The sequence below is a fragment of the Glandiceps talaboti genome, chromosome 16 (genome assembly GCF_964340395.1).
Source record: "Glandiceps talaboti chromosome 16, keGlaTala1.1, whole genome shotgun sequence".
NCBI lineage: Eukaryota > Metazoa > Hemichordata > Enteropneusta > Spengelidae > Glandiceps > Glandiceps talaboti.
Genome location: NC_135564.1, coordinates 5,793,619 through 5,809,536, shown reverse-complemented (window position 1 = coordinate 5,809,536; position 15,918 = coordinate 5,793,619). Strand labels below are relative to the sequence as shown.

The 15,918-nt window shown below is 35.3% G+C and overlaps 1 protein-coding gene across 1 annotated transcript; it reads left to right on the top strand.

Annotated features, from left to right (window-relative positions):
- The first annotated feature begins 5,775 nt into the window (after window positions 1-5,775).
- LOC144447722 (neo-calmodulin-like) lies at window positions 5,776-8,207 on the top strand. The gene is made up of 5 exons (XM_078137800.1): window positions 5,776-5,796; window positions 6,289-6,319; window positions 6,582-6,725; window positions 7,115-7,357; window positions 8,179-8,207. Exons 1-5 carry the CDS (start codon window positions 5,776-5,778, stop codon window positions 8,205-8,207), a joined length of 468 nt encoding a protein of 155 aa, XP_077993926.1.
- The last annotated feature ends 7,711 nt before the right edge of the window (window positions 8,208-15,918 follow it).

Here is a 15,918-nt window from a genome sequence, read left to right as displayed (position 1 = left end):
AACACTAGACGACATGAAGCTTACCAGGGCATAATTTACACCTTGTCATTTAAAGGAATATATGTTAAATAACTTGTTCAAATGTCAGTCGGTGCTTGGTTTTCTGGGGGTCAAATTTGATAAATAGAGTACATATATACACTTGTCTAAACGACCAAGTTCATTAAATTGCTCTGAGAAGCAATGCCAACAAATTAAACATTCATAGCCAGTATCAATTAATACACATTACATACCTTGTAGGACATTGCTAGCTACTACTAGAATGCTGATTATGCAGAGTTGGTTATATGAAGCCATGATATTGTTTTATGATGATGATATTGTTGTTGTTGGTGTGATACGCCAGTCGTTATATATATCCATAGCCAACAACAACTGTTATCTAGACTATCCAAAGTGATGCCGTACACTGGTTGTAGTGATCTTTGGAGTATAACCTATTGGACTATCATTAGTTATCTAGTAAGATTTGTCATAGTGTGGTTGAACCATGTCAGTTACACAGGACAGCATTCAGTGCAGTGACAAAGAGATAACACTAATTTTTAGATATCTCGCTTTTATTAGGTGCATACACGTATCGACTTCTAGCCTATCCCATGCTCCCAACTTGAATGAAGCATGCCTTACTTTCAACATGACGTTAACCAATTAGCCACGTTATTCACTTAAAATTGGCACTAGTGAACAATCGCAAACGTCAAAACTGTATCATAAATCTAGAGTCTCAAACACAAATAATTCTTTTTGAGATGTTTCATAAATGTCTTCTGTAGTGTGTGTGTGTGTGTGTGTGTGTGTGTGTGTGTGTGTGTGTGTGTGTGTGTATGTATGTATGTATGTATGTATGTATGTATGTATGTATGTGTGTGTATGTATGTATGTATGTATGTATGTATGTATGTATGTATGTATGTATATATGTATGTATGTATGTATGTATGTATGTATGTATGTATGTATTTTTTTGTGTGTGTGTGTGTCTGTCTGTCTGTCTGTCTGTCTGTCTGTCTGTCTGTCTGTCTGTCTGTCTGTCTGTCTGTCTGTCTCTGTGTATGTATGTGTGTGTGTGTGTGTGTGTGTGTGTGTGTATGTGTGTGTGTACGGGTATGTGTCACTGATGGCAAGTTTTTAGGGAGTGTAAAATAATCATCACAAAATAATACTATGGACCTCAATCATGTCGACAGTTGATACCAAAACTATTTTTTATATCAGTAGCCTAAATTTTCCTCCCAAGGTTCTTTGGCTATTTGATACCAGAGCTATATTAAAACACACTATGGGGTCGGAAGAATATTTTTTTAGCTATCTCACTGAAACTTGAACTATTTGATAACTTCACGCATGAATACGCTTTTATTCCAACGTGCATGCTAGACTAGATAACTGGACTGTCCAAATCTACTTTGAATTCTGTGTCAATCAAGATTGATGTTCGAGTTTTGAAATCAACCAATCAAAGATGTTAATTACATTCATGTGTATGTATGCACCCGTACATCTACCATTCGTCGAAATCACCACCAAGCACGCGTTTTCAGAGAGATTGAAGCAATAACGATGACTTCTAGTGTAACCACGTTTGTTTACTCGAGAACTCTTTACTCGAGTGTCATTTAAAGTTCATGAAATAACAATCATTATACATACAAGTCAAGTTGAACGCATTCGAACCAAAAATAAGAGATTTATTATCGATAATATCTGATAGCTAGTAGTCACATGACCAAACTCCCCTTTGTCAGAGTTTTGATTTTCTTGTTTTTTTTATCGCTGTGTTGCAGTTTTCGACTTAACTTCCAGTTTATTTTACATCATATTTGCAATAGATATGCAAATTAAGCAATCTAATGTTGTCACTGTTTAGTGACCTTCACAGCCTCATGTTACCCAACAGCTTTGTTAGACGACTCACAGACCGGTCTGAGGACGCAAGATTATTCAACAACGAAAAAAACTAAACAAATTCAAAGCTAGTACATGTATGTAAAAAATCTGGACAATTTTTATTATTACGTAACACTATAAATGTACAATCTGATGAAAATCCAATGTAGGGATATGGATCTTTTACTTTATTTACTTCGATATATTTTGTTTACTATAGCTTGTTCAATTTCTAGTGTGTTCCGGGAGGGAAGGAGACAATCATTCCCGGTACAAAAAAAATGAAAAACAACAATATACGAAAGGAATAGGGGTAAATAAAGAAGTGGAGTCGTGTTCATACATCAGATTTTAATCGAACCGATGATAGATACACTAGTCTTGGATAATATCTGCCTGATACAGATTTCTCCTAAGTATTAATATGTTGCTGTAGTGTCATTAGTAAGGCTCGTATATCTCTCATCGTAAAAGAATTTCCAAGTACTTACTAGCTAGATGTAAAGTCAGTTGTTTTAAAACCTGAAATTTGTATCAAATATTGACTCAGACAAACTGCAAAGATAAACATCAAGAGAGCTGCATATACTACGTGAATATTGATTTGTGGTGATGTGTTCCAATGAGTCAACAGTTGATTGTCTGATAAGAAATGAGTCTTTGACGAATTTGAAGATCTGAAAATTTAGTGGATTTATCGCCCTACAAATTCTTAACTAAAGTTGCTCTGCGAATGCCATTAAAATACACGTCAAATCTGATAACATCACTTCAACGTGAACCATTTTGAAATTTTGTTTTGTGGTATAATCGACAGGAAAATAATGTAATACATTCATTTGTTCATCTTAAGTGCTTCCTTTATTTTGATCGGGGTCTCGTCGGTGTTCATCCAAAATAGACATGTTTGTTTGTTTGTCTGTTCGCACGGACGTGACGTCATACATATCCTTCAACTTGGTACAATGTGGGATTTGTACTACTTCACTGCGTGGTACACGTACGTTTAGCTGGGATGAGTAATTGTAATTTGTTAAAGTTGTACCAGCTGCGCATGCAACTGGGACGTGGTTTTTTTTTTTTTTTTTTTTTTTTTTTTTTTTTTAAATAAAAAGCGTTTTGTTTGATTGACTTAACTTGTAATATCGCACACCGTGACCCTGAGCAGTATTGAATCACCTGTGGATGTATTTGTGCAGCTTTATACATAGTATGGACAATAAATCCAATCAAAATTTACTTTTAGGTCCGCACTTAAAATTCAGTGTCCCAAGGCGATCACGATTTCGACCTATTGTCGTACTACTTAATACTGATACAGTCGAACCCTATTTAACATGTACAATGTCTAATTATTGGTACTTTAACAGTTCAGTTAATATATTGTTGGTTGTCTGATCCCCCCACCCCAACTTACTACATTTACAGCTAGTGTAACTTTAAACCTAACTATTGTGACAAAGTTATCGCCATTGTTATTCTCATTCATTTCATGTTTTTGATCATATTTGATCATAAGTTTTCACTTTGAAAACACCTTTTATAAGCTCAGTTGTTATTTTTGATCTTGTGAGGAATATGCATCATTTTACATTTCCTAAACCATAGAGTAAAATTTTGAGAATTTTCCAGTTCCTTTTAATTATGTGATATTCAAGCGAAGTGTATGGGAGTGGTGGGTTTGTACAACTCTATTGGTTTGATCGCAGACATTTCTTCCCTGTCTGTCGTTCAATGGGCTAAAATAAACCAGTTTTTATCATAGATTGGTCGGTATTGATAAAAAAATTACATAATGAATGTATAAGGGCTTATATACAAATGTCTTAAGGTGAACCATCCTTATCGTAGCTGAACTCTCTCATGAAATAAAACAGTTTATATGAAAGGAAAAAAAATATGCTCTTTACAGTTATTTTTGTACATCTGTGTTGATAACATATTACATAATACTTACTTAGTCTACTGAGATATATCAAACAACATATGGAATGTGGAAGACATCATGAAATATGCCACCACAAAATAAAGGTAAACATAGCGTGATATCCATCAATATGTTTATGTTATTCTTACTTTATTAATTTGTAAACCGAACAGACTTTACATTCTTTTGGCTCGTGATTAAATATGTAAATGATATCAACATACTTTGAAATATGGGCATAGTTGAAAAACTGAATATTTTACCAGCATAGATCAATTATGTGTATTCATATGTTAATAAGTCAATAGAGCTATGGTGTGTCGATTATACGATTATCATATATTGATGGACTATAAATAACCCAAAACATCACACCCACCCACCCAGTGCACCTCACAAACCCCAGTTTGACAGTTTCTATCTACACACGCAGTCTGTTGATTCCCCAAGACATACAGAATGGTAAGTTATTTTTTGATAAATTTATTGGAAAGCGTATACCGTAGTCTGGGAAAAAGATTTGCCCTGGTATGAATAGGATTACCGTGAATATATAAATGCGAAATATTGAAATAATGATGAAAAACTAATATTTTTGTTATCGTAAATCTGATACTCCATCGAAAAGAAGTAAAATGTGGAGTTTGAATCAAATAACTTTAAACTGAACATTTCACCCAGCATCCACTGATTTCAAAATTCTAAAAAAAAAAAAAAAAAAAAAGGAGACACGAAAAGGCGGATTTTCAGAGTTGACGAGATCCAAATTTCAGTACATGAATACGTTAAGTAATTCATCTGTGTTTCAAAAAAATTGTTGCATACTGAATATCATCTAGGAAGCAATGAAACGGGTTTGCTTTAATATAGAAGTACTAATTATGAATAACAATAGATTTATTCTCGGATACAATGTAAATTTATAAACAATATTTGAAACAAATTCTGAGAATTATTCTTTGTCAGAGAGGGAGACAAATGTTGTTTAAGAATTAATTGAATACACCTTCTGTTGCAATGCCAATGATTTCTGAAATTAGTCGCACACAGATGGACACAATCAGCAACCTACAGACAAATTAAGTATTAATATATACAGGCCACGTTACCAAATGTTGGTTTAATTAATATTGGAAATATAGACTGGCGTGTCGATTATCAAAGATTGATCGTTTTTCTATGTTAATCTGAGCCTCCTGTTCATTGTATATAGTCCATTATAATTTGACAGTTCTGTGTATAAATTATGTAACTACAGGAAATCTGAAATATATCATTCAAATCAAAGTGCTAAATACTTTAATAATATGATTTTCACCAAATATTTCTCTCTTTACGGACGGTTCAAAGTTTCGGTAAATACATATATATATATTATAATATGTAAAAAGATTATGAACTGTATGAATAAATTAAGTCATAAAAATAAATAAAAGTAATATTGTAACAGCAGACGATAAAATCAATTATTTTGATAATTAAATCAATTCTGTGTTCACGTCTAATAAAACTGTCGATTTGAAAGGTACATCAGACTCACAAATACATTTTTAAATGTCTTCTCTATCTATGCATATCAAAGCAACTACGATTACGTAACAATAAGTAAATGCTTGATATGTAGCAATATTTAATCTGTTTAGCATACCACATATCTCTTTGGTCACCATGACACGGCTAGTGAACACAGAAATTTAAGCAAGACTACACGGTAATATGTATTTTCAATGAATTATTTCACTTTTATTAAGTGACTCTTTTGTTTACATAGTACAACATTATGATCATACAGGAATTAAGTATGCATACAACTCATATTAGTCAACACTCAAAAAGACTCAGTGTAGGGACAACGTCTTCCCGGCGTTCAACTATAAGTAGAAATATAATGCTGCATTCCAGGATTTGACCTTTGACACAACATAATTAAGTAAAACAATGTAAAAGTGTCCAAAATGTCAGGACCTAAACTTAAAGTGGCACAATACCTATTAAACATAAAACCTTGATTCAGTAATAGATAGTCAACGAGTTCGGGAGGGTTATATGCCAATAAACGAGGGGGCGTAACCCCCGAGTTTTTGGCACATAACCCTACCGAACGAGTTGTCTGTCTTACTTTTACTCCGGCGTGATTGGCTCAAACGGGTATATAGGTCACACCCCTAAGAAAGAGTGAGTTATGGCTCCGATATAACACAACCGAAATCAAGGCCTCTGATTGGCCAAGTTGGTCTAGCCGTAGTATAAACTATTCTAGTATGATATTAATGCAATCTATGACATTATGACTTCTGACATTGTTAGATCAATTGATTACCTAATATGGATTCCTCGACATTTTTTAGATACGTATAAAAATGACGTCATCGGATCGTTTATGTATTATATTCTAATACCAGGTTTGAATTTAGTCAATTACAAGTGATGGTTAGCTTTAATTTCATTATTTTTTTTTCTGTAAATAGGCAGTCCAGCTATCAGAATCACAACTTACAGGTAAGGGAATTTCAGTAATTATGGGAGGGGAGGTACTTTTAACAAATCGATTTTCAGGGGGGGGGGACATTTTATTAGAATTTGGGAAATTGGTGGAGATTTACATTTATAATAAAATAAAATTAAGGGGAGAGTTACAATTTATAATTATTCATCTATACCTTGGGATTGTTTCCTATCACTGTCGCTGCTTACTGTACTTTATATATAGATGATTCTATAATTACACGTTTCTATTGTCTATATTATATATATTCTCTAGCTTTGAAGCAAGCGTTCGACAGGTTTGATGAAGATGGCAACGGCAAGGTCACAACCAAAGAATTAGGAAATGTTCTCAGATCACTTGGTCAAAATCCATCAGAAGAAACACTCAAGCAGATGATCAGTAAATGTGACACTGACGGTGAGATTGTACACATTTATCTCTATATTTGTAAGTCTGCTCCAAGATCTATGGTCTTCTTTCCTCACCTTGTTCTCTGGTCTCTTCACTTCACTTCACTTCACTTCTCTTCTCTTCTCTTCTCTTCTCTTCTCTTCTCTTCTCTTCTCTTCTCTTCTCTTCTCTTCTCTTCTCTTCTCTTCTCTTCTCTTCTCTTCTCTTCTCTTCTCTGTCTGTCTGTCTGTCTGTCTGTCTGTCTGTCTGTCTGTCTGTCTGTCTGTCTGTCTGTCTGTCTGTCTGTCTGTCTGTCTGTCTGTCTGTCTGTCTGTCTGTCTGTCTGTCTGTCTGTCTGTTATTGTTACTGGATGTAAATACTGATTTCTAGCCATACATTATCACCTGTAATATAGGAAGTGGTACAGTCGAATTCAACGAGTTTTGTGGATTAATGAAAACGATGTTGAAAACCCCAGAGAGTCCAGATGATATCCGTGCAGCCTTCAAAGTATTCGATATTGACGGCAATGGTTCTATAACCGCTGGAGAATTACGTCACGTGTTAGCCATTCTGGGTGGAAATGTCTCAAAAGAAAGATGCGAAGAACTGGTCAAACTCGTTGACACAGATGGTGATGGAAAAGTCAGTTACGAAGGTACGTTTAATGGTTATCGATAGAGCTCCATACGAACTGAGGGTCAAGGGAGACAATTGTTGAACAATTGTATAAACAATCATAAAAACGCATGTACAGACTGCCATGTCCATATATGGTATGTGTGCAGTGAGAACCAGCAAGGTCCTTTGGAAACTCAGAATACCAATAAATTTCGTCATCCCTTTAAACGATTCTTTCGTTGAGGGCTGTAGATATTAGTACCCCAAACGAAATGGGTGTAATTTTCAAGCGTTACAGAATCAACAACATTTGGAGCGTTACAGAATCAACAAAGTATACTGAAGCCTAGTTACTTTTAAATTTAAAAACTAAGAAATACAAGGAGGCCCCCAATTGGTCATGGAGTCGTCGATGACAGCCAATCAGGTTAACTGTACTATCTTCAAATTGCAGTCAAGAGTTAAAGAGTCAGAAATGAGTCAGAATCCCTTGATTATTCAAGATGTCGGGAACATGTGTAAATATTGATCTCAGACAAGTTGCCTTGGTATTGTTGACTTTTAAGAGGAAGTCTCTTAGTTTCTACATTTGTTTTTTTTTACTGAATGCAATCTCAAGTACACCTTAATCACTTCCAGTTTACAAATTATCACTTTCAGGCGTCTTTCACAATTTACATTTCAGAATTTCGAAGCACATATAAAAGTGTAAAATCTGTGATTTATGCGTTAACCCCTGCTATCGGAATTCGATCAATCGACAAATAAAAACAACTTGTCCCTCGTCAAAGACTCCATCTCTTCAAATAATCTACCTGTTATATTAACTTATTCCGGTTTCTGCTTTTCTCTTCGCAGAATTCGTCGACCTGTACTTCAAAGTGTAAACTCCGAAATATGTGCGAGTATCATCCGTCACTATTGTAAGCTTTCTACTACTGTAACAGTTCTGTGGTTTCATCAGAAGTTATTGTTTTGTCATTGGAGTGTCATGTCGAATAGGAAGAAATTAGAAAAAGTGTAGAATCTTTGAATGATGAAAACGACCATTAAATCATCATAGATCTGGTAGTGTTATTGTCTTCAAACAATTCCCATTCTAATTACAGTTGGTGCATATTAAAGTCATTATGTACTTCAATACGTTGTTTTTGTTTCCTTTCTCATCAATAAAGTTCATACATTCTAGAGTCACCTGCAGTCCTTTTCTTCAAATTATGTTCTTTTCGAGAAAAAGTCGTAAAAGAAGTTTTAACCACACCATGCACAAGCCAAATGATTGTCTTTGAACAGTAAATGTGGATTGGTTACCCTTGTCTTTCCTGTCACGACAACCCATCAGTGCCTATTTAGGTGCTCGAAATATTAGTCAAAACGTTACAAATCGCCATTATTTTTCCCGAATTTTCATAAATTATGCTGAAGAAGGTATATATTATTGCCCAATATTTTTCTTCATTCAGTCGGAAAACATTTGCGACCTAACTGGTTTGTTAATACTCGTCTGGCCACTCGTCGTGACAAGGCCCCTTAGGTCACTCGTATTTTCTTTGGCTGAAAGGAGAAATATTTTTGGGAATGACATGGCTGTGAAGAGCTGATTTTGATCTTATACCAAACGTACGTAACTTTTTTTTTTCTACGAATGAAAACCAGATTACAACACTACAAAATAACTTTTCTCTACTTGCCAACACTTTTCAAATTTGAAAGTTGGCCCATGAGATGATTTGTTGTGATATTGAAATCGTTGAAAAATGAAAATAAAAGAAATAATCCGATAGACATAGAAACATAGAAATGCAGGAATTAGTGGTTTTCATCTGTCAAACTCATCCCCAACTCTGGTGACCAACGATAAAGACCCCCCCTTAAAGACCACATTTTACAAAATGACCCCCAACCCCAACCCCAAGCACTTATTAAATACAATCAATACAACTCTCTCTACTACCAAACTTGGTCTTCACAAATTAGTAGATACTAAGAGAAAGCAACATAAAACCAATTTCTCATAGTGCTACCCTTGGTACATATATGTGTGTGATATTTTATAATGCAACAATATAAAATGCAATACAAATGAGCAGAACCAAATACAACTCACTCTGCAGTGAATTTGGCCTAATAAAAAATTGTGTGGTTTCGGTTACGCTCAGTTTTAGAATAGGTGGGGTAGGTAGATTTTTAATCTAATTTTATTTTTTTCTGTGTAAGTGTCTAGTTCAGGTTTTCCATTGTTTTCCAAATGGCCCCTGTGTTGTTTATTTCTTCCTATCAGATGTACAGCCATTACAGATTGGAAGAATAGTTTTATATTGTCTTTTTAAGTTAATGGAAGTTTCGGCATCCACTATTTCTCGTGAGACTTCACAATTGTTGCGATTGTATTATAATTTTTTTTCCTCGAATACGTAATAAAAAGTTTAGGATCGGCAGTGAAAAGTTAGGTGGGGTCGGGTAATCGGAACCAAACAATTATTTTTTAGGCCTTAATACCAATTGTACATCATTTTCAATCAAATTATTAAGATGTCGCTAACACCATGATGTTTATACAATAAGATTACAGATCTAGTAGATAAAAAAGTGTCGATACGGTGATAAAATAACTTTTTCATTAAATATGTTGTTTTGGTTACATTGTGGTTTTACGCGGCAACACAAGTCCGTAAAGTAACAATCCGATGAGGAGATGTTTGGAATAGGTAGTCCAAAAGGAATACAGAAATCATGTAATTGTCTGGGAAGTCGGAATCTAGACTAAGAATCCCTCCATTGCCTTCCAGGGCTTCATGGATAATTTTCAGTGCCTTAGGGGTCCTTTCTACGTCTCTGTACTTGAAATATGATTCCGATGTTAAACGTGTATCTGTAATACAAAATATAGATAGGAGATAGATAGAATGAAATGTTTAAATCGATTGTGGAATTATAGCTGAAATCTGAATGAATCTGGTCAGTTTGGGCATTCGTCAACTAATGAAAACTAGATCGACAAATTGTTGCATACAGTAGCTAAGAGTGAAATCATTGTCGCCAGCAAGAGTATAATATTTTTACTGATGCAACTTCCTTTGTCTGTTAAGTGCCTATGTAACGAGGTAGTGGTCTTAAGACGATGAGAGTCTGGGTAGCCGAAGCTATCTGTTTGTTTGTTTGTTTGTTTGTTTGTTTGTTTGTTTGTTTGTCTTTGAAGATGTGATGATTTGCAATGCCGGTAACATGCAGTATCCGAACTAGAAAGTACTATATAAATGTATTCGCAGTTTTGTTTCAACGTTACTCTATAGCTAGGTCAAATGATATTATAGAATATAGGTAAGAAATTGGGTCAAGAAACTGACAAGTCCCTTAGATTTCGTGACGTTATGACATGGGATCGCGAGCTAGGCGCGTGCGTTTGAATCGGTCATCTGCTTCACTGTAATAATTTGGAACCAATAGTCTGTTATACTCATATTCACTTACCATTAGCTTGATTTGGTGGGAAAGTCAAAGTACTAGATACTGTCCCCAATTCCCTCTCAGTGGCAATAGACATTATATTTTGAGTAACTCCGCTAGGAAAGATGTATGCTGGCTCTATTTCTATCTCTCGAAGTCTGACCTCGGCACTTACAATAGACATGCGCAGAATATTTATATTTTGCATTTTCCAATATTGCTCTGGTAAGGGACTTCCAGAACGTATGCCAATTTCGTAAAGTGCACTCCATTGCTTGACTAGGTAAGGATTTTCTTCAACGAAATCACCGTATACGAACAACGTTAGTGGTACAGGTAGGTGATAGGCTTTGATAGTTTCGACAAGTCTTCGCGCAGCTTTGACGTTCATACCAACTTCTATGACGATAGAGACCAAGGTTCTTCCTTCCTTTGGGATGCACCTGTCATTTACAATTCCAACAGGTCCTGGAATATCGGCTTCAACCTAAAATGAATAATATAGTCATTCAGTGAAGTCAGGTTCTTCAAAATACCAACGATTCGTTCATGATATAAAAGTGAACAACATATTGATCACAACCTCAAAACATTCTACATTGTTGTATATATGTCCATGTTTTACCCTCTTATTTTACAAAAAAACAGAGTTTAATCGTGCGTATTTATCAAACAGATAATCTCTCGTTTTGAAAAGAAATGTGTACAAGATTGTTATTCTACGTAAGGAAATGATTTGCAAACACAAGGAATCCCTACGTCACGTCCAATCTGCGCATGCGTATTTCGTTTTCTCCATATACTGAAACTTCACCATGCATGAATAATTTGATTACTTCTGTTTAACTTGAAATACTGTTATTCCAAAGTAAGCTATGGGTGACATCGGTAGATTTCTAAAAATGTTCACCGACTTCTATTCCGGGGGTTTAATTTGTTTTTTGACGTGGTAACAAAATTTATAAAAACTCGCATACAGAACATAGAGGTTAAAGGTCATGCATACCCTATAATTGTGTATCTTCTCAAAGTCGCCGTACGTTTTATGTTCGCCAGCCCACGATATTTGGTTGACACATAGAGACGATAATCTTCCTTTTATCTCTTCCTTTTCAGCCTTATTATAACCTGTTAACATCCATTCGTGTAATTCACCATAAAACCTACAACGGAGACATTAGAAATTAAAATGATTTTTCATAATTGATTGGTCGAAACCTAATTGTTACTAGTATAGTATATCCAAAGAGCTGTCATACCAGAAGTCCATAGTGATATGTTCTTATTAATTTACATATTACCAATGACTAGGGTTGACAATATAATATGTTCCCTTTCTTCAACGTACGTCAAACCACTATGTATAGTGGCTTGAGACTGTATTCCGATCGATGGATTTTTTAAAAATAACCTCCATGGTAAAGGGTGAGCCTTCTTTCTCTAAAAGAAATGATAAATCCGAGCCATACATTGGTACTTTGTCTTTGCATGCGTAACTATGCTGTCGATTATACAGCCATGGTTGGCCGCTTACGGTACGCTCAGACCACTCACGGTACGGTATCTATTTATCGCTATGGTCATATAAGTTCATACTATCACCAAAATGTTATCACATGTATTGGACTGACCATTTCAGGATTATGAAGATTTACCGGTATCCTCCATGCCTAGATAGACTCTCCGTGACAATAGGGAACTTGCAAACCCGCCATGTTGAATGTTGCATCATGGGAAATGTGATAATATATACTAATCGATTAGCATTGTAAACAATGTTGTTACATTGTTTATAACCAAGAATGATCAATTCATAGTCATCCTGATCTTTGTGGGAGGTTAATTTTATCAGTAGCTCCAGATTAGGTATTACGATAACCACAGATACTCCCATAGTCCTTTGCGTCTGAGCATGCTCAGTTTGGATTGCAAGTTTCCTAGCATGCGTCTGAGCATGCTCAGTTTGGATTGCAAGTTTCCTAGCAGTAACTTATACGACATTCTTAGTAAAATATACCGTATCTATATGCCGAAGAGACTTGCCCGACAGAGCTTGTTTCTAACGACTATACCTCAGCCTCGGAGTCGAGTATATAAAAACATTCTAAAGTACGGTCTGAGCGACTATCAACCGATGGACTCACCACTCTGAAAGTGTGACCGTGAGAAACGAACTTTACATTCCTAACCCAATATGGACGATGCCGCATGAGATCGGAACATGGTAATCTGTCCCGATCTGAACGCACAAACGCCCATTTTGAGGGTCTATTATTTCATTACATGTCAAGTGAACGTTTACATCTTGGTAGAAAATATCTGATTTTTGTAATCATGGCTGGATTTTGCAAAAGTCGCAGTTTTCACGTGGCTCTATTTTTGCACGTGGACAGTTTAAGCTTAGACCTAAGCTTCACCTGCCACACAAGTATCCCGGATATTCCCACATAAAAAATATACAGATTCAACTCTCTCTCCCCCCCCCCCCCCAAAAAAAAAAATGTTTCCATACTTATCAATCCAATCAAAGGTTTTATCAGCTATCATCTTCTTTAATATACCATACTCCGCGCCCTCAACGTCGAGTTTTAAGATAACATAATCTGTCTTCCTTGTGTTGGTTTGAATCCACTGGGAGAGATCGACTAACGGTACGTCAACATGACGCGAGAGTTTACGGGATCCCCCGTCACTAGCGTGAATTTCTTCTGCATGCGCGTAAAGTGATCCACCACCCCACTGCATATCTTTATTGAAATTAATCTTGCCAGGATACCATGGGCCCTCTAGATAAGCTGTCATATTACCTGTTTCAGGGATTAAGAAGAACATTATGATGGAATACTTTCGTATTCAGAAAGCCACAACTCTACTAGTTTCTGCGTACGTCTTGGCAGCAATGTGCCTGAAGATAAAAAAAATACAAATCTCTCCAAACATTACAGTATGACAACTTGCTACTAGTCCATTTAAATAATAAAAATATTTGGTTCATTATCTTGTTTTCGAGGAATTCAACAAAATCGTTCATTTTGCCACAAAGATAACACAGGATTCGGATAATTTAAGACCAATTTGATGTCTTTTTCTTTTAATGACGACCCTTGATTTGTGTTCTTAGGTTTCCATGAATAGTAAAAGTACAATGTTAAAACTTAACTTTTTGAGGCGTATACTTTTTAGTTAAGTCTGATTGATGTGAAACATGAATGTTTTTTGTCGCATTTTTTTTCAGATAAAGCATATTTCAGCACCTTCAAAAGTTAGTAATTGAAAACGTGTTTAATATTCAACAGTGATATCTTGTGTCTTTACCGTTTTCTCCAGCCACTCCTACTGGAATGTGTTCAACTAAGCTACCCTCTGAGGAATACGATGCAAAATACGGTCGAAGGCGACCATCTATTTCAAAAGAATGAATGATGAAATCTTTGGCACCAGGGTAGGTTTCTCTGAAGAGTTGTACAGAAGATGCTACGTTACCACCACAATCAAGGAAATACTTCTTTGGTGGGTCCAAGTCGTCGGAGAAGATATCTTGGTCGATGCCTTGTTTTCTGTGATTACTAAAAATAAACAACTTTAGGTGCAAGTACACATACCTACCTACCTACCTACCTACCTACCTACCTACCTACCTATCTACCTACCTACCTACATACATACATACACACACACAGTGACACATACACACATACATACATACATACATACATACATACATACACACATACATACATACATACATACATACATACACACAGACAGACACACACACACATCGGTGACGAAGCAGTCTGTGACCATGTAGCGAATGCAGATTAATGGCTACCATTCATGATGGATTATAACAAACAACTGAATCATTTTTACAAAATATATATAAGATCTAGTCCTGTTTTGTCATGTACAAAACGTCAGATATATACGTACAGTCCATCATGCAGCGCAATTAATTCCAATTCAAAACTGTCACTGTTACTGTAATCTGTTTTACGACAGAAATGTGTAATAGAAAGAAATGACAAATATATATACACAAGTACTACCAAAATAGAAATGCATATGGAACTTATAAATCAGTCCGTATAAATAGCTGTTAAATCCGACGTTTCGAATAAATATATTCTTTTACAAAGGAGTAATCGGCGAGATATAGAAATTTTAATATTTATTCGAAACGTCGGATTTAACAGCTATTTATACGGACTGATTTATAGTTCCATATGCATTTCTTTGTACTACAGTCCTAGCAGCATTATATTTTTTACTACCAAAATAGGATGTATTGACAACTCTAAAAGACGGAAAATGTTGTCTCACCTGCTGAAAATAAGTGGTCCATCGTCGCGACGACGGTTTGCCACTGAATCCGGTGTGCCTCTTTGACTGACTTCGTTGCGAACAGTGCCGATGGTACCGAACATGTACCCAAAGGTAAAAGCTACAACTGGTAGAAATAAAAGCACGAGGGTATTTGGGCGAAGCGTCATCACAGTCTGTTTGTGTGTTGAATTTACAAACGGGAACGCTAGGAGTCTTATTGTACAATTCTAGTTTCTGAAAAAACAAAGAAAGTCAGATATAGACAAAGTTCTCAATGTTAAAATTCCAAAACATGACGTCTTTAGAAATAGTCATTGTTGGTCACGATTTACACAGAAATAAATATCAGTCTGTTTGCAGTCTGTATGTATGTAACAGAACTATTCATTAAAAACTGTATTTCATTTTATTTTAAAGTTATTTTTGGGTTTGTAGCTATCCACAAATACATTTGAATCACATCCTTATTTTCAAATTATTCATGTTGTCGAATTTGGTTTTCAACCCAAATTTTCACCTTTATCATTGCTTTATTATGTAGCGAAAATCGAAATGTTAATACGAGTCATTAGTAAACGCCTAATTCACCAATATTAATTCATAAATGTGTCATTTATGGCGTAACCAAAGACAACTGGCCATGTTTCTTTGTTTTGTATTTTATATTAACAAAATCTTAAATAGGAATTTTTTTTTGAAAAAAAATCATGATCTGGCTAATCAAGAAATAATACTGTTAAAAATAAATAAAAAACGCACAATACTGACTTTTCGGAAATTGTTAAATAATTTGAACTTTTTTTGAAACTGCAAAATAATTTTCGT

Excerpts from the sequence above, each read along its gene's own strand:
- LOC144447722 (XM_078137800.1), top strand. The coding sequence starts at position 5,776 with ATGTCAGGACCTAAACTTAAA. Across the intron at positions 6,726-7,114 it reads CAGTAAATGTGACACTGACG|GAAGTGGTACAGTCGAATTC; the intron begins GTGAGATTGTAC and ends CCTGTAATATAG. Across the intron at positions 7,358-8,178 it reads TGGAAAAGTCAGTTACGAAG|AATTCGTCGACCTGTACTTC; the intron begins GTACGTTTAATG and ends TTCTCTTCGCAG.